This window comes from Cynocephalus volans, chromosome 3, assembly GCF_027409185.1.
Source record: "Cynocephalus volans isolate mCynVol1 chromosome 3, mCynVol1.pri, whole genome shotgun sequence".
Classification (NCBI taxonomy): domain Eukaryota; kingdom Metazoa; phylum Chordata; class Mammalia; order Dermoptera; family Cynocephalidae; genus Cynocephalus; species Cynocephalus volans.
Window position 1 is genome coordinate 40,298,864 of NC_084462.1, and position 26,766 is coordinate 40,325,629.

General features: G+C 49.0%; 1 protein-coding gene across 2 annotated transcripts in view; it reads left to right on the forward strand.

The window, feature by feature from the left end:
* Positions 1-26,766, forward strand: part of OTUD7A (OTU deubiquitinase 7A) — a 153,744-nt gene that overhangs the window by 104,989 nt on the left and 21,989 nt on the right. The window contains exons 4-8 of one of the 2 annotated variants that reach the window (XM_063091893.1): positions 3,415-3,516; positions 7,002-7,129; positions 7,792-7,904; positions 21,624-21,751; positions 23,765-23,914. In XM_063091893.1, the coding sequence (XP_062947963.1) occupies positions 3,415-3,516; positions 7,002-7,129; positions 7,792-7,904; positions 21,624-21,751; positions 23,765-23,914 (621 nt within the window). The remainder of the gene's footprint in view (positions 1-3,414; positions 3,517-7,001; positions 7,130-7,791; positions 7,905-21,623; positions 21,752-23,764; positions 23,915-26,766) is intronic. The other variant, XM_063091895.1, reaches the window with a different exon arrangement.

A 26,766-nucleotide genomic window follows, 5' to 3' on the forward strand; every position in this document is an offset into this window, starting at 1 on the left:
CTTTCTTCTGATTGTCTACATAAACCATTATGTAATCTGCAGATAAGATTAGTGTTCTTTCTTTCTGATCTGTAAATGCAATTTTTTTTTTCTTTTTCTTGACATTTCACTGGCTAGGACTTCTGGTACTATGTCTAATAGCAGTGGTGAAAGGAGGCATCCTTGGCTTTTTCCCAGTCTTAGAAGGAAAGCATCCAGTCTTTCACCATTAAGTATGAGGTTAGCAGTACGATTTTTGTAGATGTGCTTCAAGTTGAGGAAGTTCCCCTCTATTCTAAGTTTTATGGGAGTTTTTATCATGAATGGATATTGAATTCTGTAAAGTGGTTTTTCTCCATTCATGTTATGATCATGTGATTTTTCTTCTGTAGCTAATATTATGGCAAATTACATTAATTGATTTTCAAATATTGAGCCAGGCTTGCATTCATTGAATAAACTTCACTTGGTCATGGTGTATAATTTTTTGTATATATTGCTGTGTGCTATTTGTTTATATTTTGTGAAGAATTTTGCATCATATTCACAAAAAATATTGGTTTGCACTTTTCTCTCTTTTGTACTTTCTTTGTCTAGTTTTGTATCAGGGCATTACTGGCTATTTTCTGAAGGAAATTGTATAGGATTGGTTTTTGAGCGTCTCTTTATATATCCTTTTTATGAGACTGACCCACTGCCTATTGCATTAGGAGACAGGTCATATAGCCTTTTTAGTGGTGGTTCTAGGTATCACATTGTATACACATACCTTATCAAAGCCTCCTGGTGTTGACATTTTACCACTTTTAGTGAAGCATATACATGTTACCTGCCTTTATGCTTTTTTATCCTCCACCACTTATAATGTGTCTTAAATATTTCCTCTACATATATTGAGACAGACAGACAGACAACGTTATGGCTTTTGCTTCAACCATCAGATATAATTTAAAAAACTCAAGAGGAGAGAAAAGGCTATTTTATTTGCCTATATTTTGCTTCTTTCAATGTTCTCCCTTCCTGATGTTCCAGGATTCCTTCTTTTATCATGTCTTTTATGTTTAGCCATTTATTTAGAGTAGGTCTGCTAAAAGAAAATTCTCTTAGTCTTCCTTCATCTCAGAATGTGCTTCTTTTCTTTAGTTCCGAAGGATATTTTAGCTGGCTATAGAATTCTGGGTTGACAGTTCTTTTCTTCCAACACCTAAAAAATGTTGTTCCACTTCCTCCTGGCCTGCATAGTTTCTGATGAGAAATCTGTTGTCATTAGAAATATCTGTCTTTGGTAGTTTTCAGAATTTTTTATTTGTCTTTATTTTTCAAGAGTTTGTCTACAATGTGTTTTTTGGCATGAATTTCCATGGGCTTTTTATGTTTGGGGTTTGCTCAGTTTCTTTAAAACGTATTATTTTTTGAAAAACTGAGAAATTTTCAGTGAGTATTTATTTTAATACTGTTTCAGCTCTACCCTATTTCTTCTCTCCTATGAGACTCTGGTGATATTAGTTAGGTCTTTTCTTGTGGTCCCACATGTCCCTTTCTGATCTTTTTTTTTTTTTAATCTGATGTCTCTTTGTTATTCAGATTGGGTAATTTCTATGTTCTATCTTTATATTCACTGATTCTTTCTTCTGTTCTCTCCATCCTGCTGTTGAGCACATCCATTGAGTTTTTCAAATCAGTTACTGTATTTTTCAGTTCCAAAATCTTCACTTGGTTCTTCTTTGTGTCTTCTATTGTTTTGGTGAGACTTTCTATTTCTTTGCTGACTTTTATTTTCATGTGTTCAATTATATATCTAATTTCTTGTTAAAGCATTTTTATGATAACTGCTTTTTTTTTTTTTTTTTTTGACCAGTAAGGGGATCGTAACCCTCGGCATGGTGTGGTCTGCATCATGCTCAGCCAATGAGCGCATGGGCCATCCCTATATAGGATCCAAATCCCTACCAGTGCCACACTCTCCTGAGTGAGCCACGGGGCTGGCCCTATGATGACTGCTTTAAAATCCTTGTCAGATAATTGTAACTTCTATGTCATCTCAGTGTTGGTGTCTGTTTATTGTCTTTTCTCATTGTTAAATCTTCTTGGTTCTTGGTAGAAACTATCTTTGATTAAAAAGTACTAAGTTATAGGACTCTAGATCTTATTTAAATCCCGAGTCTTAGCAGATGTCTTCTGACACCACTGTGGTAGGTTCAGGAGGTTGTTGCCTCGTAACTGCCAAATGGGGTAGAATCACAGGTTCTGCATTCTGCTTCTGCGGCTGCCTCTGTGCAATGGGCTTCTTGGTACTGCTCAGCAGGGTGGGAATTGAGGCCCTCCACTCAGCCTCTGCTGATACCACCCTGGCTGGAGAGGGTGAGGAATCTCATCACCACCAGATAATTGTGAAAGTCTAGGCTCCCATATGGCCTCCGGTGGTAGGGGTGAGATCCTCACTACCACCCAACAGGGTTGAAGTTCCATTTGGCACTCAGCCTTCCCTAACACCCCCAGGCAGTGGGGGCCGGGTGGTGAGCACCTCATTACAGTTGGCAGGGTTGGAAGTCTGGGCTCCCTCTAGGCCTTTGCGGAGGTGGGGATACAATTTTCTCTGTGGTGTTTGGCTGGAATAGAGTAGTTAATGTCTAAGCAGTCACTATCTTGCTAAGCAGACCCTTTCCTGGTGTTCTGTCTAAATGGAGTATGCTTTTCCTTTTTTCTTTTCTTTTTTTTTTCCCCCTGTCTTTTCCAATTGGTGTTTCCAGGATGCCAGCTTCTCCAATATCCAATCTGGGATATCTGAGGCAAAAAGAAACTCCAAGGAACCTATCATTGTGTTGTTCCTCAGATCCCAAGATCTCTAGCCAGTCTGCTGCCTTCTCTCCAATTTTCAGAGTCTCTTATATTATTTTACACATATTGTCCAGAGCTTTTACCTGTACTTAGTAGGAGGGATAGGGATAAGTACATCTACTCTGTCTTCTCAGAAGTGGAAGTCTCTAAATGTGTTAATGAAATTTAACATGACTACACCTAAGCAGCTATAATAGTTTTGATGCATTAAATTAAATGTATGCCATACATACATACATCAAAAAAAGAAGGATGATTAAAGGAAAAAATAGCTTTCATGAGGGGAAGTGTGTTCAAGGAAATTAAAGAGAAATTTTATATTTTGTGTAAAAGATGTTCTCAGATTCAAGGAGCGAGGGCTTTGGCCTTGAATTTCTCAATCTTCTTGCAAATTGATGGGAGGTTTTGGCCATTTTCTTGCCTTAGAAGGGAAAGAAATTTAGATTTCATTTGAGACAAAAGTAGCCATAATGCTCTGCTTTCCTACCAAATTCCTCTAGAAAATCTTTCACTGATGTTTGTGCTGACTTAGCAGACACACTCCCAGTGGTCCCTGCCTTTTCTGGGATCCTGTTCTAAAGTGAACTTCTGTTCCAGGTCGCCTGAACTGGTGGTCCACTGTGTGCACAAGCTGTAAACGGCTTCTTCCTCTGGCCACGACAGGGGACGGGAACTGCCTTTTACATGCCGCCTCGCTGGGTAAGCTCCACAGCACTGACAGAGGGTGGCAGGGCTCCAGCCTGCTCAATGCGTTGTTAAAGGACAGACATATGCTAAGTAGAGCCAGCCCTGTCACTGTCATCTGAAGAATCCCTGAAAGATGGCACTGACAATCTCAGCCCTTCTGGCCAAGTAGCTTACAGGCTTGGTGGAGGCACATAATGCACCTGGGAAAAGACCTATCATGACAGAAGGAGACCTTGAGCATGAGCTGCAGGGATGGGAATTAGAGATTGTGGCCCGGAATAATCAAGGATGACTTCCCGGACAAGTTGAGATCTTTACTGAGACTTGAAAAACTCCAAAGGGAGTTCATTCCAGGCATGAAAAGAGGACATTGCAGGCAGGGAGACCACACAGATAAAGCATAAAGGCGGGAATCAACAAGGTGTTTGGAAGCAGGGCTGAGCTATGTAAGACTTGAGCAGGAAGTTTGGGGAGCAGTGCATGAGGTTGGGTAATTGTGGGGCCACCATATTGACAGCAGTCGATAATGGACTTGGACTGATAAAAAGATGTAGACGTAGCTGCCGCTAAGGTAAATCACAGGGGAATTGGCATAGTCAGAATATACAGCAGAGATATTGACAACCTTCTCCAATAGAGATGTGAGTTTTGTGACCACAAAAAGCTGCACGAGCAGGTGCACAGGCATGAATGGCAATATTTGGACAACTGAGGGTTACAGTAGATTTTCTGGAAGCTCAGTTGTCCCTTCTAGGCCCAGCTTTACACACACAAGGCCGAAGCAGTTTTGATGAGTAAGTCTGGGTTTGTGCCAGGGGTCCCAGCCTCAGAACCTGTTGTTCTTCATCAGTCCTGGAATATAGAGTCTCTCTCCAGGGGACAGGACCCTCAGGCAAGAATGGGGTCCCTGTTGGTCACAGTCACCTTCCCAGGTGATCCAGAGCAAGGGCCAGGTCCCAGCCCTCTCTTTCGACCTGCAGTGAGGCCTGTTCATCAAGAAGCAGGCTGAGACAAGGTTGTAAAGGGCTTCAAGCGAGACGCACCAGGGCCTGGGAACAGCCAGGGAGGCCCAGAGGAGAGTGGATATCTAGGCCAAGGGGGAGCGTTCCAGGGCTTGACGGGCAGCAACGGGGAACACAAAGGCACTCCCTTCCCTGCTTCCTTTGTGTGAATACACAAGTACATTCTGCTTGTTGACATTATAGAAGGATTCCACATTCATCATGGTGAGAACATAAAAATCAATAATCCCGCCCCCAGGGATGGCCACTTAACATTTTGCTGTACTGTCTTCCAGTCTTCTGTCTATTCTTCAAGTGAAATTATGATCTTACTGTGTTCACAGTTTGGAATCCAACATTTTCCCCTAAAATTTAGTTGAGAACTTTCCATGCTATTATTCTTTACATAAATAATTTTAATAGTTGGACCGTATTTCATCATAATATTTAATACTAACTATTCCCTATTATTGAATATATTTTACCTTGTTCTATATAAAATCTGGAGATTGAATATAAAAGAACTCTCATCTGTGTCAAACAGCAGCCTTGTTGCAAAGTCCCAGGCATGGAAATGCCTTTGTCCTTTAGAAACTGCAGTGTGCACAGTCACTGTCCCCTCAGCACCACTGTGGTGCCTCCTGATGCTATGCATTTCCCCTGTGAGCATGGTGGGCCTCCCAGGCCACCCTGGGAACAGATAGCCTCCCTTGGCTGGCTTTGCTGCAGGTGCGGGAGAGGCTGGGCCAGGACTGACCAAGGCTTTGAGGTCCCTGTCCAAGGATCCCCTGCACAACAATGAGTCCGGAGCCCACAGCCTTTTATCCTGTTATCCACTATTTTGTTTTCATTTTGTGCTCATATAGCTAAGGACTGCCCAAGGCAGCTATGTGACATTCACGAGCAATGCTTGCTGAACACCTGCTCACCAAGCCTGACATTGAGCTAGGACTGTGGAACACACATAGAAACGATAGTAACACTGGAGTCAGTCCTGTAGGAAAACATGTAGGGGACAAGGAGACCCTTCTCTGCAAAGAGACCTGCACAGGAGCCGGGGAGCCGACACTGGCTGGAGAGTCCCGGAAGGCAGCTGAAACAGGAACAGGGATGGCCATTTCCCCCTATCTGTCCTGTAAAGAAAGACAAAAGCCTCCCTTGCTAGAAATCCCACAGCAGTCCTCGGTTATTGCATGTGCAGAATGCATAGCCAGTGTGAGCCTTGAAAAATGTCAGTCAGCTCAGGTCATTCCTCTTCTGCAAACCCTGGAGAGGCTCCCAGCTTACTTGAAAGCCCACCTTTTTACTCTGTGCCTCATCCCCTCAGTTCCAGCTCTAGCCACCTTTGCCTTTTCTCAAATACACTGCATTGCTGCCTCCTTGGGACCTGTCCCTGGCCTTTCCCTCTGCCTGGGATGGTGACTCGGCTCCCTTCTTCCACCACTCAAGCCTTTTCTCTGATGTCTCCATTCATGCCATAACAAGTACACCTGCCACTCTGTCATCTTCTCCTGCTTTGTCTCTCCTTCCGGTGCTGCCAGCCCTGACATCATACATGATGTGCTAATTTAAGGGCAGTCTCACTTCCCACCTCCCCACAATGTGTGCTCAGTGCGATTTTAGGAACTTTGTGTGTCCTAGTCTCTGCCACGCATATTCCTAGCACCTAGAATGGATGAATGAATGAGTGGTTTTAGGAACTTTGTGTGTCCTGGTCTCTGCCATGCATATTCCTAGCACCTAGAATGGATGAATGAATGAGTGAGTGAATGAATGAATGTTCCCCCCATTCTCCCCGGTGGCCAGGGGCTGCAACTGCCCTGGGTGCTTCTCCCACTCATTGGGTTTCTTATTGCGTCTGAGCCGCCCAGAGCACATGCTCAGAGATGGCTGGTTTGTCTTTATAACCCCTGACACCAGCATGGGGAAAACTTCTCACTGGGAAGCCCACACTGTCCCCAGTGCCAGATGTGTGCGGGGATGTCCATCGAGGCTTTGCTTCTCAGGAAGTTGGGGTGCCTTAGGACTTAGGACCTCAGCTAGGGCAGACCCTGGAGGAGTCCTGGCTCAGGGCCCTCTATGAGGACATGTTGCCAACTTGTCCCCACAGGCCATCTCCCTCCCACCCAAACACAAGACCTGGATACTGACACTAAGCCCTTCGGCAAACCTGCAAGACTGAGAGTGGGTTGTTGAGGGTCCCAGAGAGAGGCAGTACTGGCTTTTCACCACTATTGTTCTGCTAAGAAGGGGGCGTGCTGCTTCCCTGGCCTACTTGGATTGATGGGAAGCATGGGGAGAAAGGACAGAGGGGAGAACTGAACAGGTAACGAGCGAGGTACCTTTATGCATGCGGGCAGGGGAGGCCAGGCCTGGACCTTTATGCATGCGGGCAGGGGAGGCCAGGCCTGGAAGATCGTCGTGATTGAGTCGCCCCAGCTTGTCCTTCCTCATGTCCTTTCTCTCTCCTCTGCTCCTCATGGCCTCCGGCTGCAGGAATGTGGGGCTTTCATGACCGGGACCTGGTTTTGCGGAAAGCTCTCTACACCATGATGAGGACAGGGGCTGAAAGGGAAGCCCTGAAGCGGAGGTGGAGGTGGCAGCAGACGCAGCAGAATAAGGAGGTTGGTACTCGCTGGCGTGGCTGGAGCCCAGAACCCATGCCAGGCACAGCCTCGGGCCATGGCGAAGTCCGGAGTGGCCCCCAGGTCCAGCCCGCCTTGGGGGTCAGGCAGAAATAGCTTCTGGGATTGGTGAGCCTCCCCATACAGGCCTGTGGAGGAGCCCGTTACAATAGCACAGGCCTGGAAGACAGTGATCACAAGTCCACTCAGGCCTCCTGCGCTGACTTAGTCACGGAAGCTGCCCACCTTCACTCTCAGCCATCCTGGCCTGGATGACGCATTATATGCGGTCACCTCCTGTCGGGTGCAGCCACAGCCCCAGCCCCCATGCATGAGCACAATCCAGAGAGAATCCCAGTCCCCTAACTGTGGTAAACATTAGCACTTGCTCTCCTGGAAGAAGAATCTGTCAGCTTTCTGATGGAAGTTGGCGGTTACCTGTTTAAACTCTCTACTGTTCAGCCCTACGCCTGGTGCGTGCACAGGCTAACATTCGGTCATTCCTGCCCCCTGGGAGTGGCCCTTGTTGGTGGGTAAACTCCCAACAGCTCGAAAATATACTGTCCGTGGCATAGGGGTGGACGGTAGGTGGCCGCTCACAGACGGTCTGGGGAGGGGAGGAAGGACGGCAGCGCCCCACTGAGCCGCGTCCCTGTGTGCAGTCCGGGCTGGTGTACACGGAGGAAGAGTGGGAGCGCGAGTGGACGGAGCTGCTGAAGCTGGCCTCCAGCGAGCCGCGCACACACCTCAGCAAGAACGGCGGCACCGGCGGCGGGTAAGTGCTGCTCCCGGGGAGGCCACCCGGGCCGCCAGCTGCGTGGTGGGTGTGCAGGCAGACTGCGGTTCCCTGAGCTGTGGAGGACAGACAGACTCCAGCTCTCAAACGCTGGATTCCAAATGAGGATGCGTGGGAGGGTCGTGGGCGGTGGCTGGTCCCCGCCAGACCCCAGGGGCATGCACACGACCCCGCGTGCATTTCGCAGGCGAGGCACGAACCCATGCAGGCCGCCCCCTGCCGTCTTCCTCTGACCTCATCGTGCAGCAGGCGGCAGGAGGGGGCTCGGGGCACAGCCTCTGGAGGTGATATGCGATGGCCATCATCACTGCACCACTGCACGAGCCACGCTCTGAAGGCCAGGGCTGCTGGGCTTGGGTTTCTTCCCCAACTAAACATCTATGGAATTTGTGGCTTCGAGCAGTCACACTGAAGGCAGAAGGTGACTGAGCTGTCCCGGTGTTTCCCAGGTGGGCTCCGTGGGTATTACGCGTGCTCCTGGCAGGAAGGTTTCGCAGCCGTGCACATGTAGAAGCAGCTTGTGCCTGCCGCCATGGCTCGAATGTTCTCGTGTAGAAATAGAGTGAAGCAGACAAGTGGGGTGGCCACGCGCCTGTGTTGGCAGCGTTCCACGGGTCGCACCCTTGGTTCATACATTTCCAACCTAAAGGCAAAGATGCTGCCCTAGCAAAGGTCACAGCCAAGCACGAGGGAGTGCGAGCGCTGACACCGTGGAGACCATGGAAGGGTCAGGGGCCTGGGCAGCTCCCGGCCCTGGGGCACGGCCCCACCCCTAGCAGGGCCCTCCTGCCGCAACAGCGGCTCCTGGGACTGTGTTCAAAGATGAGACCCTCAGATACAGACACTCTTAACCCCAAGCACGCAATTCCTACAGGATTGTGTTGTCACTGTTTTCATAATGCAGCATGTCAGCACCAAACATCTATCTTATCTAGAACATTTGGGGACAAGTATTCTAAAGACAGTTGATTCCTGGAAGCTCTGCCCTCTTCGATGCCTTCCGTGTCCTGCCCACGATGGGTCTGCAGCGATCCTCGGCATCCTGTTCGTGGTGCCTCTCCCCGCCTGCCGTGGGCTCATGCCCGGTAGACGCTGGCAAGTGGACCCAGTGCAGTGTCTCTTCAGGGTGGGGGGGGGAGTAAGGTAACCGTCACCACATCCTGTGTCCCCTGCATCCTCTCATCCAGGAGTCACTTTGCCCACGGTCCCATAACTGGCGGGGCTGGTATGACTCTTAAGGCCATAGCCTCTGCCCCGGCTGCCTGCTCCCTGGGACACTAGGGGGTTCAGATGGAAATGGGAGTGTACGGATCATCCATGTTCGTCTTGGTCTCCCCCTTACAGGCAGGGCAGGAGCACAGCAGAGGTGCCTTCGGGTGGTGGATGCAGCTCTCTTGTTCTCCAATATGCCTTTCCCTCCCCACCCCTAAGCCCTGAGAACAGAGGGGACATGGGGAGTAGTTGGACCAGTGGCCTCTCTCCTGGCTCCCAGGAAAGGTGCTCTGGCATTGCTGAGACCTGCTCCTGGCCCTTCCACTGTCCATCCCATATAACCATCATGCGCCTCCAAATGACACCTGTCCTCTCAGGACTCCTGAAGATTTTGCTGTGTCACCATCACCCTCTTCACCAGCAGTTTGTTTTCGGTTGTAACGATAAAAATGTTCCTAGTCAGGAGCAATAAATGCAAGCAAAAAACGTTACTTTTTTCCCAAGACGTTGTCCAGTCTTTGGAGTCCCCATCCAAAGACCGGACAACGTGGGCCAGCAGGTTTGGGGATCAGGAGGGCCAGGGCCATCAGGAGGGGCAGGGGTGCTGGGGACAGGCCAGACAACAGGCAGTGCAGGCCAGGGACTCTGATGCCAGGCTATCTGGACCTTAGTCTGCAGCCTGCACCAGATGGGTCACCTAGACCCCACAGCAGCAGTAAATCCCAGTAGGAGGTGAGGAGCTCCTGGCACCAAGGCTATTGCTTTGACATGCTCCCCAGGAGACACGACCTTTAGTCACCCTCATCCTACCTTTCCACTCCTTCCTCCCCTCTGGGAAACTCCAGGTGTTTCCTCCCTCCAGGAGAGGTCCCCTGCTGTGGGTCCCACCTCCACACAGGATTCAGAGCCTCGTGCTCCCCATAGGAGGCAGTAGGGCAGGGTCCAGGTGACCATGGGCTATGCTTGTATCAGACACACAGTACCACCTCTGGTAACAGGTGGGCAGACAGCTGCAACCCCAAGAACAGGTGTAGGGCATCTCAGGTGCTGTGGAGAGCAGGTAGCCATCCACACCTGTGCCCACTTGTCCTCTTACACACTATCCCGTTTCCCAGCCCATTTCCCGTTACACTCTCAATTTTTACTCTTTACACTTCTGTATATTTTTCTTTTTATTGTGAACATGAATCACTTTTGTAACTACAAAATATCAATGAAAATGCTTGCTTATGAAACATTAAATGGTACTCTCTGAGTTATCAACCATAATGTAACAAAAAGATTTAGGCGCCTTTAAGAATCTCTAAGATGGCCCAGACACTGTTCCATCTTTGTATGAAAGTATGGTCCCCTGCACCTGGGATTCACAGTCCTGGTTACCACATCACAGAAGAGAATGAAGAATCCAGAGAAAGTTCAGGGAGGGGAAACCAGATGACCAAGGGTGAGATGAAAGTACCCCCAACGTAAGGAAAGAACAAAAACTCTTCATTCTGGAGAGACCGAGATGGAAGGTATGGTCAGCATTGGGGCACTGTGGGGAGGTGGGTGAGCCCCTGGAGTGTGTGGGGGGAGGGCTCTCCTTTCAAACCCGACCCTGCAAACCTGGAGTGCCCCTTTCACAGACTGGAGTACTGAGCCTCAGTGGGGTTAAGGTCAAGGTCACAAAAATGATAAATGCAGGAGCCAAGAAGCAGAAACTTGGTCTAATCACTGGCTCCTCTTTTGACTGTGCTCTAACGCCTAACAAAGCATCTTACATGCAACATAGTTTGTTCAGGTGGTGGGTCAGTCTGAAAACAAAGCCACCATCCTGGGCTGGGTGACAGGAGCAAGGACACAGCCACTCAGCCCCCACACCAGCCCTTCCTGTTCATGTCAGAATCCTATGTCAATGATGCAGGCACTCCTGGGGTCTGATAGATGTTTCTGGTGGAGAAATAAAAATGCAAAAAATATGTAGGAAAGTATAGAGCAGACTACAGTCAGCGTATATATAGCTGTCAGAAAACAGTTGCTTCCATTGCCAGATGCCTCCTTGGTGTAGCTGGGAACTTTGCTTCACCTGTCGAGGAAGGAGGCCTCCGGAGCCTGGCCTGAAACACACATTTTCCTGGGAGCTCAGAGCCTCTGCTCGGTCCCAGGGACTGAGGGCAATGGGCACTGAGCACCTCAGCAAGGTCAGCCCAGTGGGGAAGGACCCCCCCAAGGGGATACTCAAGGCCTGTCGCCCACTCCAAGAATCCATTTGGGGTTCAGAGATTCAAAAGGGACTTTTTTAAGCAAGCTGTCAGTGTGCTCCTTTGAGTCATGAAGACTTTGGAGCTTTTAGGTGCTTTCAGGAGTCTCTGATTATGGAGCAAATTCCTCTTGTCAGCTTACCTATCAGGGTTACTGCGTTGTCCACTCTAAGACATGACTTCCAGAGCCTGGTCCTGTGGGAGTGGAACGCAAAGATGGCTTGTTGGATTGTGCTGGGGATAGCTGAGGATGGGAGAGAGGAAGGAATGAACTCTGGCTGAGCACCTACCTGCGTTACACACATCATCCCTACTTTACAAATTATGAATTATCCCCCCTTATAAATTGGGAGATGAGTGTCAGAGAGACTGACTGCCCTGCCTACAGTTTGTAACTGGTGGGGCTAGAATGTAAACCCAGACCTGAGTCCATAGTGCTGGAGTTTCCCAGAGCACACACTGCAACAAGCAGCAGTGGCTTCTTAAGAAGGAGTGCACTACAGATTGAGTTTTGAGTCCTTTCACATCTGGATCTGTCCTTATTCTACTTCACCATTTAGTGAATAGTATGGCTGAAAATTCTAACTTGAAAACCATGAGATGAATTATACCATCAAGAAGATAAATGAGACAGAAATACATCAGCTTCCTGGCACTCATCCAGGTCAACTAATTTGAAATGAGAAACAATTATATGAAATCCAAAGACTAAATATGTTCAGTCTCTTACTTCATCTTTATATGCTCTGAGAAAGATTTATTCATTAATTCAATATTTATAAATTGCCCACCTTATTCTGTAAATTTTCACTCTCTCTTTCCATTAACACAGTTATCCTGTGAGATAGAGATTCTAATTTTCATATAACTTAATATATGAGGAAACTGGGACTCATGATGCAAAGTGACTTGTCTAGGACAGAACTTCTATGGAGTGGCAGGGCCATGGTTCAAGTTCAAGTCTTCTGCCTCCCAGGTCCCCTGCTCCCTCCTTTTTCTCCTACCCCTTAGCTCAGAAGCCTCTGTCTCTATTACTATACAGAAATGTACTTGCTACTGTCTCACCTTCAGTTCTGTGGGTGATGAAATAATTTCTCCTTATTTTCTGGTCCAAGTCCCCAAGGCGATTGTGTTGGGGCTCTCCAAAAAGACAGAACTAATAGGGGATAGATGGATAGATAGATAAATAGATGGATGAGAAAGGATTTATTAGGGAAATTGGCTCAGTCCCATGACTGGCTATGTGCAAGCTGAAGACCCTAGGATGCCAGTAGTAGGGCTCAGTCAAAGTCCAAATGCCTCAGAACCAAGGAAGCCAACTGTAATTCTTTGTTTGAGGCCAAAGGCCTGAGAGCCCAGAGGGCCACTGGTATAAGTCCCAGAGTCCAAAGGCTGAAGAACCTGGAGTTCTGATGTCCAGGGCCAGGAGGAGAAGGGCATCCCACTCTGGAAGATAGAGAATTTCCCCTTCTTCTGCCTGTTTGTTCCATCCAGGCCCCGGCCCATTGGATGGTGCTGCCCACATTGAGGGTAGAGCTTGCTCACTCAGTCCACCGACTCTTACGCCAGTTTCCCCTGGAAACACCTTCACGGACATGGAAATAATGCTTCACCAGCTCTCTGGGCATCCCTCGATCCAGTCAGGTCGACACCTAACGTGCACCGAGCTATCCTCTGAAGTTTGGTGCAGTTTAGTGCAATCTCACCAGTAACACAGAAGCTCCAGAATGTCTTTCTGATTCAAAACTTGGGAAGTAATAATTCTGAAAACATGGATTTCTAGGTGCTTGTGTTTTCATTCTGTTTACTCACATGCCAAGAGTGAGATGATCATGAGCAGAATTTAGCTGTTCTTGTGTAGGAAGTGGTCCACGGGAAAGGAAAACGGGACGTTTCTAAATCTCTCAGTTTGTTTTTACAAGGGATATATTTATTGTATTTTAAGTTCTTCAATAATATGAATTGTGCCCGTGACCCCACATCTCGGGAGTGGGGCGGCTTCACCTCTGCACTGTCTCCTTAAAGCACCACTTGTTCGTCCCCTGTCCTGGGAGTGTTGCCCTGAAGTGTGCACAGCCCTGTCCCGAGCCCCTGCTTCATCCAGGTTTTGCGTATGTCGTGTGTTGTCCCCCCATTCAGACTGCACCATCCTGATGGTGTAACCCAACCAAATGCTGCTTTTTGATTCCCTTCTAAACCCTAACTCAGTGCTGGCCACATCATGCAATGTGCACATAAGGAGCCAGAGCCAGGACCAGAAGGCACGGAGCTGACCCCTATCCCCCACATCCACACCTAGGTGGGACATTCCTGCCCAGGGCCTGTGACATTGCACAGATCTGACCAATTAGCAGGCAGGGAGCAAAGGCCAGCCATGCTAGGATGAGTGGTCACTCCATTTTCCTTCAGAGCCTCTGTCTGGGAGCCAGACTAGGGAGGGCCAGGCTTCTCAGAGGACCGGGATTCCCTGGGGGTCAGGGAAAGTTTATGTGGTCAGATGGGAATGACAACAACAGCTTCTCCTCTGCCCACGTTATGGGTCAGGCAGTCTAAGAAGCTGCATTATCATCGCCAATCACAGATTACAAGAATTAGTTTATGTTATTAGTCAGGGTTTTCCAGAGAAACAGAACCCACGGAAGACATATGTATATATGAAGAGACTTATTAAAAGGTCACATGTTCATGGAGTCTGAGAGGCCCACAATGTGCTTTCTGCCACCTGGAGACCCAGGAAAGCAGAGGTGGAGTGCAGAGGACTGGCTGCTGGGGAGCCGAAGGGGTAGATTCCAGTTTGCATCTGAAGGCCTGAGAGCCAGGAGCGCTGAGGGCAGGAGAAGCCGATGTCCCAGCTCCAGCAGTCAGGCCTCGCCACTCAGCCTCTCTCAGCATTTCCTTCTACTCAGACCTGAAGGGGCTGGAGGACACCCACCCACAGTGGAGGCCATCTGCTCCACTCAGTCCCCCAGTAATCTCTCCAGAAACACCCTCACAAACCCAGAAATAACAGTTCGTGAGACATCTGGGCATCCATGGCCCAGTCTAGTTGACACATAAAATCAACCATCACGGGGTAGTTCCCAATGTCCCACAGCCCATAAGAGAAGAGCCAGAATCTGAACTTAGAGCCGACTGAAAACATAAGCTCTTGATGAATGCAAAGCAGACATGAGGAGCAGGGATCAGCAACTCACCTTGAGGATTGTGGTGAAAATAACCACTTTTGTTCTTTAACCTTTTAAAAGAACAGCTTGTCGCTCTCCATTTGCTGAGACAGTGAAATGGCAGCTGGCGGTGGCAGGATGACGAGAAAGCACCCGGCCCAGCAGCCTCGCCCTGCTTCCCGCGTGAGCAGCTCGCCGGCTCCCTCCGTAGCTGGCTTTATAATCTCGCTGGCAGTGTGTTGACTGCCTTTCTTCTTGACTGGCCTTTCACTGAAATAACCAGTCCTAAAAGATTTTATAGCACATGGTCTCAGAGTCATAAACTTCAGTCGGTCTTTCTTTTTTTGTCTGTATCTTTTATTTCATTCATTTATTTATTTATTTTTATTTTACTTCTCAAAATACATTGTAGTTGATTTTCATGCCCCTTTACCCGTTCCTCTCCAACCCTCCCCTCCCCCCCACATCATATTGTTCACTTGACTTAAATAGTTCAAGGAATTTTTGTGGTTATTCTGTCTTCTTTCCCCCACCCCCCACCCTTTATTTGTTTGTGTGTTTGTTTATTTATTTATTTTTAGCTACCACAAATAAGTGAGAACATGTGGTATTTCTCTTTCTGTGCCTAACTTGTTTCACTTAATACAATTTTCTCTAAGTCCATCCATGTTGCTGCGAATGGTAGTATTTCATTTTTTTATAGCCGAGTAGTATTCCATTGTGTAGATGTACCACAGTTTCCGTATCAGCTCATCTGATGATGGACATTTGGGCTGGTTTCAGCTCTTGGCTATTGTAAATAGAGCTGCAATGAACATTGTAGTACAGGTATCCCTTTGGCATGATGATTTCCATTCCTCTGGGTATATTCCCAGCAGTGGAATAGCTGGGTCATATGGTAGATCTATCTGTAATTGTTTGAGGAACCTCTATATCATTTTCCATAAAAGCTGCACTATTTCGCAGCTCCACCAACAGTGAATGAGGGTTCCTTTTTCTCTGCAACCTCTCCAGCACCTATCATTCTCAGTCTTTTGGATATTAGCCATCCTAACTGGAGTGAGATGGTATCAAAGTGGTCTTGATTTGCATTTCCCGGTTGCTGAGTAAGGTTGAGCATTTTTTCATGTGTCTATTGGCCATTCCTATATTCTCCTTTGAGAAGTGCTTATTCAGCCCCTGTGCCCATTTTTTAATTGGGTTATTTGTTTTATGGCTGTAAAGTTATTTGAGTTCCTTGTATATTCTGGATATTAATCCTTTGTCAGGTGTATATTTTGCAAATATTTTCTCAGTTGGTCTTTTGAGGAAGAGCAAGCGGCATCTGCTCCTGGGAGGCACCACGCCATAGGCTGGCCTCTTGTGGGAAAGGAAGAATTCTTGTGTCTATTGTGACTTCCATGTGCAAGCTGAGCAGAAAAGTTCATGTATGGAGTCCTCACAGTTGCAAATATGGAATCCAGGTCAAATTTTTAAAGACATTTCTAATTGAAAATAAGACCAAAACCAAGTCTTTGTCTATCAGTGCTTCCAAGTAGGAGCTGTCCCTGACCTTCCTGCGTAAAGAATCCACCTTTTATCTCTGTGCTTATTAATAACTGATAGCTTCTTATTTAATCATCTGTTGTCTCGCCCAACCCCAGACCTGTATTCATGCACACATCCGTATACACACACACACACACACACACACACACACACACACACAACACAGTGCTAGACCTATAGCAGATATCAATAAACACTTGTCAGATGAATGACCTCGGCTTACTGATCCCAGGCAACAAGCTGAGTCCTCACCCTCAGGCCACACTGTCCATTGTTGAGAAGCTCCTTTCAAAACCCAAGACCCATGATCCTTCCATCCCAGCTTTCCAGGCCACAGCTCTGGTGGGGCTCCTGCTGGCCTGCACTGTGCCTTTGGGGGATCTCTTTGAAAAGCTGCCTGTCTGGGCAGACACAATCCTTGGCTGGGTGCAAAGGCCACAGCAGGGCACAGCTGACCCCAGCCCTGTGTACCTCTCAGTGTGGCAACGCTGTGCAGACCCTGCCCAGTGGGGGGTGGGTCAATCGCACCCCTCAGCAATGCTTCTGGCAGGGTCTATGCATGAGGAGAACCAAGCAGCTGTGAACAGTATGAGGAACGCAAATACATACCACACAGGGGGTGTCTTGGGAATACACTAGGAGAGGAAAAAGCAAGGATCAGAATAACTAGTGTCATGGGAGGTAGGTGTACATAGTCTAAATAAGTGTATCTACACACATTCATATGTGTGTGTGGACACACACACACGCCCCCACACACATACTTAAATTTATAAATGGAAGGGTGCACCAAAAACCAGGGGCTTCATCCCCATAGATAGGGTGATTGCAATTTATCATCCAGACTGGTTCATTCTAGGGAAGGAAAGTGGGCACTAACCACTTGGGACATGTAAAGCAGGGATTTTCTGAGCAAAAGGAAGGTATGGTCACCCCACCTGAAGGAGGGGGATTCAGGGATGGGCCTGGGAAGTGACACCCAACCTCCCCCTCTGTTAAGCTGGGTGACTGCCCTTCAGTAAGACCTGCCGGCCCCCCCAGACAGCCTTCCTTGTCTGTGACATGGGTTCTTGCTGAAAGTGGTCTCTAAGAGTTGTGGCTGCAACTTAAGCCAGGGTGACCCCAAGTCTGCACTCTGCCACTGTTTTCTGAGACCTGAGATGCCATCTGGACCTCACTTCTTGGTCCTGCCAGGAGGCAGTCCCCAGCCCGGCCTCTGCCCAGGGCACTTTCACCTCCCATGCTCTTCAGGGTGTTTTCATTGGGTGCACGGGGTGTCTCTGTTCCCAGGAATTCCCTCTCCTCAGGTATGCACTGCAGAATAGGAGGAGGGTGCCCTGGAGAGCCCAGTACACAGAACGTTGTTAGGAAGTTCTCAGGGCATGCACATCTTTGAGGATGACTTCATTATATTGCTCGTTAGTCTTCTTAGCAGTAAACACTGATTATTAAGCATTTCAGGAATTGTCATGTCTTTGGCCAGAAGCCAGATTCTGCTCACAGCCTCAGGTGTAGCATTTGCTCAGTAAGCTCACAGGAAGATGTGAAGCCACAGGTCTAAAAGTGGGAATGAATTTCAGGACTGGTTTTGCTGGAGCAGATTTCTCCCAATGGGCGGACTGCAGTAACTCACACATGCAGGTCACGGTTGTCCCAGATGTGATTCCATTTGCCCCTCAGTAGAACCCGAGGAGGAGCTGAGCCAATTTTTTTTTCTGGCTGAGCTCAACGCTGAGGCTCCCAGAAGCACTAGCACTAGAGCATGATCATGCTGTTGAGGGGTGAGTGCAGAACCAGGACCTGTGCTAAGCCCTGAAACAAGAGCTGGAAGCAAGTCAGGAAGGGCATAATGATTCTTAAACTACCCCAGGCTGTGGCTGGGACCCTCTCTGCCACCTCCTGCATCACTGAGCAGATTTGCAGTTGCCCAGATGGCACCCATGCTCACCCACAAAACTGGAGTGCAGAAAGCTCACTCTGCCCTAAGCTGTCTTCCATCACCTACTCCCAGCTGGGCCAACCACCCCTTCACAGCTGCCCAAATCTAGCCATGAGGCTCCATGCTGTAGGTGCAGTTCAACTCCATGCTCTGGCCCTGGTACAGAACTGGGTATGGGTGAACAGATGGAAAGATGAATGGGTGGATGGATGAATAGATGGATGGATGAAGAAACAGGTGGGTGAGTGGATGGACGGATGGATGGATGAACAGGTGGATGGGTAGATAGAAGGACAGACAGCAGATATATGGAAGGATGGATGGGTGGACAGATGGACAGGTGGATGGATAGACAGATGTATAAAGGAACGGGTGGCTGGGTGGATGGATGGACAAGTGGGTATATGGGTGGACAGGTGGATGGAAGGAGGGAAGGAGAGAAAAACAGAGAGAGGGACAGATGGTGGGTGGGTAGATGGATAGATGAGAGTGGGTAGGTGGGTGGATGAATGGATGGATAGATAAATGGAAAGATGGACGGACAGATGGATGGATAGGTAGATGTTACATGAAGGTAAGAGTTACCTGAGGGCCTCTGCAGTGCTTTTCACAGCACCAGTGTATAGTAGGTGTTCAATAAATATTTGCTGGTTTTTCAGTTTGAAATACAATAGCTCTGCTTTAAGTTTTGCATGAGAAGAATGCCATGCCAGTACAGTGGTGCCTAATCCTTCGTCTCTGCACTGTCGTTACCATAGGCCCCTTCTGCGTAGCTATTCAGTACCAGAGTGTTCTGTCATGAAGATGTGGCTCAGAGACCAGGGCTGAGAGGGCTGCCTTCCACCTTGCCCTTCCTTCTTTTCAGCATCAATATCTGGCTCATAAACAGCTCATCTCTTTCCAACGCTGACCTCTCATTTACTGAATTAAAGAAGCAACGGTGCTTCCCATTCTAATCAGGGTACATTCTATTGCCGAGAGTGCAGTTCGTAACTCTAGGTTCTCCCCTCCTTGTGCTGCTTGGTATCCTGTTCATCCTTCCACTCGCCTGGCACTTACTCAGTGAGGGCTTACTGTGTGACAGGCACAAGCCAGCAACTTCCAGAAACACTTGGCCCCCAGTCACCCGCAGCTTGGCCCTTAGGTGTGGCTGGGCAGGAGAATCACCTGGAATGTTTGAAAATGCACAGCCAGGGCCATTGTGTTTAGACTTGGCATATGTGTGTACAGATACATAGTTTTTTTAATCAATATATATTTACAACATTTCTCTTCCACTTCCTTTCTCCTGCTAAAAAATTCCAGTCCTAAAGCCATCAGGCAAGGCAAAGCAAGGTGGGCATCTGCAGTGGGTGGGGTGGGGGGTGGGAGGACCGGAAGGGCCATGGCCGGGATGTCAGAGCCAGACAGGGTGAAGAGGGCAACCTCCAGTTCCAATCCAACTCCACCAAGTTTATTCTATTTGTAACTCAAGTTTTTCTGTAAATTCTACTTGTAACTCAAGGTTTCCTATAAATATTGATAGGTAGATGGATGGATGAATGGATGAAGAGAGAGAGACGAAATGTGTATGTGTGTGTGTAAGAGTGAACTTGGAATGTCTCCTTGTGCCCGGAAGCAAGGAAGTGCTCTATGAAATGATGGGGGATATCATAGACACAGATCCAGCTGAAATAAGCACACAGACCAAACAGGAGTATCTAAACATCAAAATAATCACAATAATGGATTACAACTCGTTGAATAAAATAGAAAACCAGAAATCCATAGTGATACCAATAAAGCATAAAGGTTTGGTGAGGAATGAATATTTGCATAGGTTCAAAGCTCTTCCCCACAAAATGCCTGTTAATTACAAAGGGAAAAGGAATGGACAAAGCCTGGCAGTGACCCTAAGGAGTGGGCCAAGTCAGCGTCACTAGTGATGGGACAGCCCACAGGTCCTCACTTGCTACCTGGTAGGATGCCATGAGAAGGACTCAGAATAACCCAGCCTGATATAATCCTGGGAAATAGAGAAACCCATCTTAAGGACATTCTATAAAATACCTGGCATGTAACCTTTAAACGTGTCAAGGTCATGAAAGTGAAGGAAATCCTGAGAAACATTCCAGGCTGAAGCAGACCAAAGAGACAGAACACCTAAGTGTGATCCTGACCTAGAGCCTTTGTTCAGAAAAGCAGTGCTGGGACGAGTGGCACACCGTGGATGGTGTCTGGTGATCAGCTGCCTCTGTGTTAATTCCTGATTTTGATGGTTCTGTTATGGTTGTGCAGGAAAATGTCCCGTTTGTAGGAAATATACACTCAACCCTTTTAGGGTGATGGGGCATCAGATTGGAAATTTACTTTCAAATGGTTCAGGGAAAAAAGTTCTTCTTTTTACTATACATCCAACTTTTTTGTGAGTTTTTGATTGCTGCCAAATTTTTTGAACTATTAAAATAAGGTAAAATGAGTCACACACACACTCAAAAGAATAAATGAGAAAAAATTACAGGCAGTGAAACACCAAAGTTCCCAAGGTGATTCTGATGCATTACCCAGGAGTCACAGCTTTTGTTCTAGAAGTCACTGACAGAGCCTGGGAGCTAGAGCTAGAGCTGCGTCTCCAGGCCACACTGCTGTGTTCTCCAACAGTCCGCATTTGCTGGGTCCGGTCTCCCCTGCTCCCGTCCACACAGGCCTCCCTCAGTTACTTCTGGACATCCACAGGTTGCTCAGGAACAAGCCTGAGCCACCTGGGTGGTCTCAGCTGGGCACTTCCACCTCACTGGCAGGCACTGAGTGCAGCCAGCGCCCCATCACACTATGAGCTTTGGCCCCCTTCTCAATGTGCTCTTCCTTTTGGGGTGGCCCTGCTGTTGAGGGACATCAAGGCCACAGCCTTCTGCCCAAATGTCTTATAATCTGAGTGAAAGCACTTCTTGGAGCCTGCTCTTTCCCTGAGCCTCAGACGTGAGCCAGCGGCACAGGTGGGGGAGGGTCCAGTAACCTGGGTTGCACATTCAGATCACTCCCCCCACCCACTCTGAGGATTGAAATCCAGACAGCCTGCTCACCGTCCTCTTCCACCAGGGTATTTCCCTGAAGGCTCCTCAGTTCTTAGTAGTAATGGACTCCAACATCCATTACTTAGATGTGCCTGGCATCCCTGAGTTCCTGATGGATAAGACTGCAGCCTAACCTGCTATGTGCGGAAGTGACCAGAAAAGGAGGCCTCAGTCCCCAGCCCCTGCTGCATCCTTGCTAAACACCCCTATGTCTGCCTTCAGAGAGACCTCCTTGTCTGCATGATCACCAGCAACCCTCACCTGCAGTTTCTCTCTAACTCAACTCCTAAGAACACCCAACCAAGGGTGCAGAGCTGGGACAAGTGCATTTACTATTGGTGGAGGGTGTGGGAGGAGCCTCAGATGGCGTGGGAGGGGCCTCGGATGGCATGGGAGGGGCCTCAGAGGGACAATGGAGGTGCCATGGGAGGGTGGCAGGGAGAATATGAGAATACGCTCAGCCCCTAAGCAGGTCTTATCTGTTTTCTCTGTCCCCCTCCTGATTTAGTCCAGTGACAGCCTTGCTCTGTTCTGTTTCCTAGCGTGGACAACTCTGAGGACCCGGTGTACGAGAGCCTGGAAGAGTTCCATGTTTTTGTCTTAGCCCATATATTAAGAAGACCGATCGTTGTAGTGGCAGATACGATGTTAAGAGACTCAGGTGGAGAAGGTAAGTTCCTCGAAGAGATGTATTGTACTACTCATGACCCAGAAAGCATGACATCCAGTTACAGAACAGACAACGTGATGCAAAGGTTGAGTTCCCAGAAGGCCACAGATTTCATTTCTCCTCTACTTGACATGTTTCTTCCTCCCGATGGCAGCAGGGATTGCTCCCAGCCATCCACTCCGTCTGTCAGCAGCATGGCCAGGACTAAGTGCAGAGGAGTTTCTGCCCCCAGCCCCCATCATGTGCCCAGAGTGTGGCAAACAGTCCTCACCCCCCCACTGGCTGGGGACTTGTCCCAGTGCCACTCAGTCCCCTCTGCCCCTCTGCAGATCACACACGTGTTGAAGAGAAGGGAAAGGAAGACAGAGAGCTGAAGTCAGTGGACAAGGCAGTGCTAGAGCTGGAACTGGCAAAAGGAGATACACGGAAGGCCCAGAGCACCCGCGCTGTGCATGGCCCCTTCTCCAGTGCTCCCTCCTCCAGCCTCTGCCTCAACCTCCCCACTTTACAGACAAGAAAACTGAAGCCAGAGAGGCTGAGCAACGTCCCCAGCCACCTTTGGCCAGGGCAGGGAGTGCTCTGTGGCATGTCAGTTCTCCAGCCCGCTGCTTCCTGGAGTCACAGTAGCCTCTGGGCTGGCCACATTTTGTAAAGAGGAGGGAAAGATGAAGAGCCAGGATGGTGGACCAGGAAGGCAACAAGTGATCCCCCCGGGTCCCCCCACTGAACTACCCCACACAGTAGTCCCCCTCGACACCCAGCCCCTGTCCTAGTTTGTTCTCACCTTCCCTTCACTCCCATCACCAGCATGAGCCAATTCTCTTTTGGTGCCATGTTTCCCCTCTTGTCACTTCCAAAGGTGACATCATCCACAAAGAAGAAGGTCTCCTTGCTAGGCAAATGGCCAACAGTGAGTTGGACAGTGGCATGTCCCTCTAGCCCAACTTAATTTTAGACCTGTGCCCTAACAAAAGTCATGGGTCTTCCAGGGAGTCCTACAAATTAGGATATGGCTCTTTATGCTGAATCACACCTGCTAGAGAAAGTCTGATGTGCTCACTACTGCTATGTGGGCAGGGAGCCTGACGCCACCTCCCACCCTGTGAGGCCCAGCAACTCAGGCCTGCTGAGGTCCACAGCTCTGGAGCACAGTACCAGGACTCACACTGAGACCCTGCCATGCAAGCCCAGGGCCTAGCACCATCAGATCTCTTTGGGGTGGGTCCACACCTCTTTCCATTCTGCCTACAGCCCTCCTGCAGGTGGGCCTCCGTCCCTCACCTCTCAGTAGGATTCTGCTGTGAGCAGAACCACACTGCCCAATTTAAATGAAGTGCATGTGGGGAAGGAATGCTAAGAGCTCATCAAAGATGTCACTGAAGTTGATGGTCCCTGCATTCTGCTCAAAAGAGTACAGTGGTCAACTGACTCTGAGGACTAAAGGCAAGATTCTTTATGACGAAAAAGCAGATGCTGCTTTAGGGCAGATACTTCCAGAAGTTATTCTGTTTCAGTGGGAGGTTTAGGCTTTTCTTCCCTCTTTTTTGTAAGTAAGGAAACGAACAAAATTGTGTCCCCATCGCTAAAGGATCCAATCCTGTCTCTCCTTTTCCATCTGACTTACAGCTTGGTCCTAGAGCTCTCTGGTTGGTTCCTTTGGATTCAATAGAAGAGTTTCTCAAAATAGAGAACAAACACGCTCTCAAGAAGTGCAGATATAGTCTTGCATACAAACGCTTTAATGAGCACTAGGAGAGGAAGAAATGCACCCAGAAAAACGTGGTTTTTCTGCCCATCTTGGATGACTCTGCCGCCCTGACCACACAGCTCTTGATCACCGCCGCAGGTCTCAGGGCAGCAGGCATCAGGGCAGATCATCCCAGAACCCCCAGCTCTGTCTGTCCCTCAGCACTATCTGCATCCACCCTCCCCGCCCTCGGCTCCTGCCCTCAGCTCCTCCCCGCCTGCTCAGGCCCTCCCACCCCTCACTTCCCCCCTTGTCTGTGTCCGCAGCATTCGCGCCCATCCCGTTTGGAGGGATTTACCTGCCCTTGGAGGTCCCTCCCAATAGATGCCACTGCTCACCTCTGGTCCTAGCCTACGATCAAGCGCACTTCTCTGCCCTCGTGTCCATGGAGCAGAGAGACCAGCAACGAGAACAAGGTACCCACTCCTGAGAGGCGACGCACACTGGGGTGGGCAGGGCTAGGCGGCAGTGGGCAGTGGGCTCGGGGGAGCCTGGACGGCAGACATGAGAGGCACAGCTGTGCACGCTCAGCAGCGGTGTGTGCGTGTGTGCAGGTTTTCACTGAAAATAGCAGTGCTGAAGTAAAGACGGAGTTTCAATTGAAACACTAAACGAGTGAATAATCGCGCCACCCTTAAATCACTACTGTTGTTCCCTCTGACGTGTATACAGATGTTCTGCAGATGTAATTAGTCTTAGATGTAAATTTTTCCTTTTTTTAAAGTCCCTCTAGAGCAGGGATTAGCAAAGCATGGCCCACCACCTACTTTTGTAAGTTGTGTGTTATTGAAACGCAGTCACATTCTTGCATTGATGTGCTACTGTCCATGGCAGCTTCTGCACTACATTAGCAGAGCTAAGTAGCAGCCAGAGACAGTGTGGCCTGCAAAACCTAAAATATTTACTAACTAGCACTTTTCAGGAAAGCTTGCCCACCGCAGCTCTAGAGTAAGCTTCTGAATCAAAAGGTTGATTTTTTCTTTCAAATCACTACTGCTGAGTTTCCTGCAAGTAGCTGTTTCAGTGTTTCTGATGGGCTCACCATGCTGGCCCCACAGGCTGTGCAGGGCCACCAAGGAGCTGACCTGGGCACTGGGAGGCCAAGGATGAGAAGACATCGCCAAGTGGAGAGGGAAGGGGAGGGCATTTCATACATATGAGCCCAAGAGTCCATTCAAAATGCAGAACTGGGCTAAGGTTATCTAATCCAGAGATGACTGGCTCCATTCGTCCTCACAACCGTCTTCACCAATGGCTGCTGCGTTCAGATTTTAGTAGCTTACTAAATGAATGTGATGCCTGGCCCCTCAGCTGCCGGATGCTGATCCTGGGACCTGTTACACTTGATGGTGAATTTTGTTAGAAAGTGATATTCTGCAAGTTTTAGTAGCTCCAAGCCCCCAGCAGATGTTCAGAACATGGTTAATCCTCATCCCTCCAGCTGGTCCAGCAGAGCAAAACTCAGAACCAATGATTATGTGGCCAAGGGCCACAAAAGCCTTCTGTGGGTCCCAGGGTCCAGGGGATGAGCAGCTGGCCCATCAGCAGGACAGGCTGCAGGTGGACTCCAGCTCTCCCGTGTGTACCCTGCAGGGACCTGAGCAATCACCTGAGCCACGTGTTCCCCTCTGTAAAGTGAACAGCAGGAACGTCCCTTTAACAAACATTTACCTAGAATGTGCTTGTGTGACAGGCACGATTCCAGGCACTTGTGACTGTGACAGTTAAATGCGTGACAGAAGTGACCACACCTGGCATGGTGACTGCCTGGGATTGGCTTCCCCCATTCCTGGGGCAGGACTCCCCAGGGCAATCCGGCCTCAAGAATGGGACCCAGCAGAGCCTTACCAGTCAACCTGGGCTCCAGCAGAGACACCTCATGTGGCCATTGCGAGCTCTGGTGCCAGATGCCCCAAACTCAGGGCAGTTGTCCCCAGCCTGGGCCCCTGGGAGGAGGGATGGAACAGGTGGCTGTGGCTCCTAGTCACACACCCACATGCCCCCTGGGTCCTTCATGCCTGCAGCCCTCCCTTAATGCCTCAAGGGACACTGAGACGAGAGGACAGACCCCCAGGCTGTGCCCAAAAGTCACAGTGCATCACAGCAAGGACAGGAATATGAAAACCACAGTAACGCTGCAGTTTCCAAGATGGGACCCGGCATCCTCTGAAGCACAAGATTAGAGACTGACTCCTGCCCATAGGTGGGCTCAAGGCTCCGGCCGCTGGAGCGAGCTGTCCATTCAGCAAAGTTGCAGAGCCTGGCAGGAGGTGGGAGATGGAGACTCAGGAGCATCGAGCCCAGGACAGCCTGGCCCGCACTGCCACACAGCGGCCATGGTGCCCTTCCTACACAAAGGGCACCTTGTCCAGGCACCCCATGACAGAGGCCAGTAGGTACATCTCATCTTTGTGTCTGAGGAACGGTGTTTTCGGGCCCACGATGTGGTATAAAACCGCGTTCTCGGCTGTGTGATGAGGCGCTCTTCTTCCCACCACCGCCCCCCTCTTTCGCTTGGCCCTCATGTCCCATCTGTATGTGTCCAAGCTCCTAGTGGCTTCAAAATACCTGAAGCATTCTTTAACCTTCTCATCTGAGTGCATTCCCCCATGTTGAAATAGCCTGCTCCCCTCCTAGAGCATGTCCTACCAGAACTGGGCCACTGCTAATGCCACCACTGGCCATCGCATTGTTCAGGAACCCTCCTGTGTCCCCCAGGCCAGGCATGCATGTGTGGAGAGGTAATGGCTGCAGGTGAAAGGTGGGGAGCTAGGGGAACTGGTCTGCCATAGGCAAGCAGAGTGGACAAGGCTTTGCTGATTCATTTTAGGACTTTTTAAATAAAACTCACAGGTACTTTCTCGGTAGCTTCCGCAAGTGATGTTCCCCTACTTTCTCCAGGGGAGGATATTAGTCCTTTGCCCCCATGACACCCTGGGCCCTGGGTCCTGAGGTTCAGGAAGTGGCAGACCAAGTCAGAGTTTTTTCAGAATAAAACAGCAGGAAGCTTCGGCTTTGGAGAAGGTGGGGGTAGGGAGTGATTTGCTTCATGAAAGGTATTAATATTTCTATTTTTTTTAAATCAATATGTAAGGTAATTATTTAAATAGTTTTACCCTCCTGAATGTAAACAGCCTGTGAACCTCTGGGGCATATCCAGGGGCCACACAGAGGTCAGGAAGCCCTGACCCTGTCCCTGGTGCCTCTCCTTGGGGGTCCAGATCAGTGAACCCCAAGAGCAGTGTGCAAGCAGCCCTCAAAGAGTACA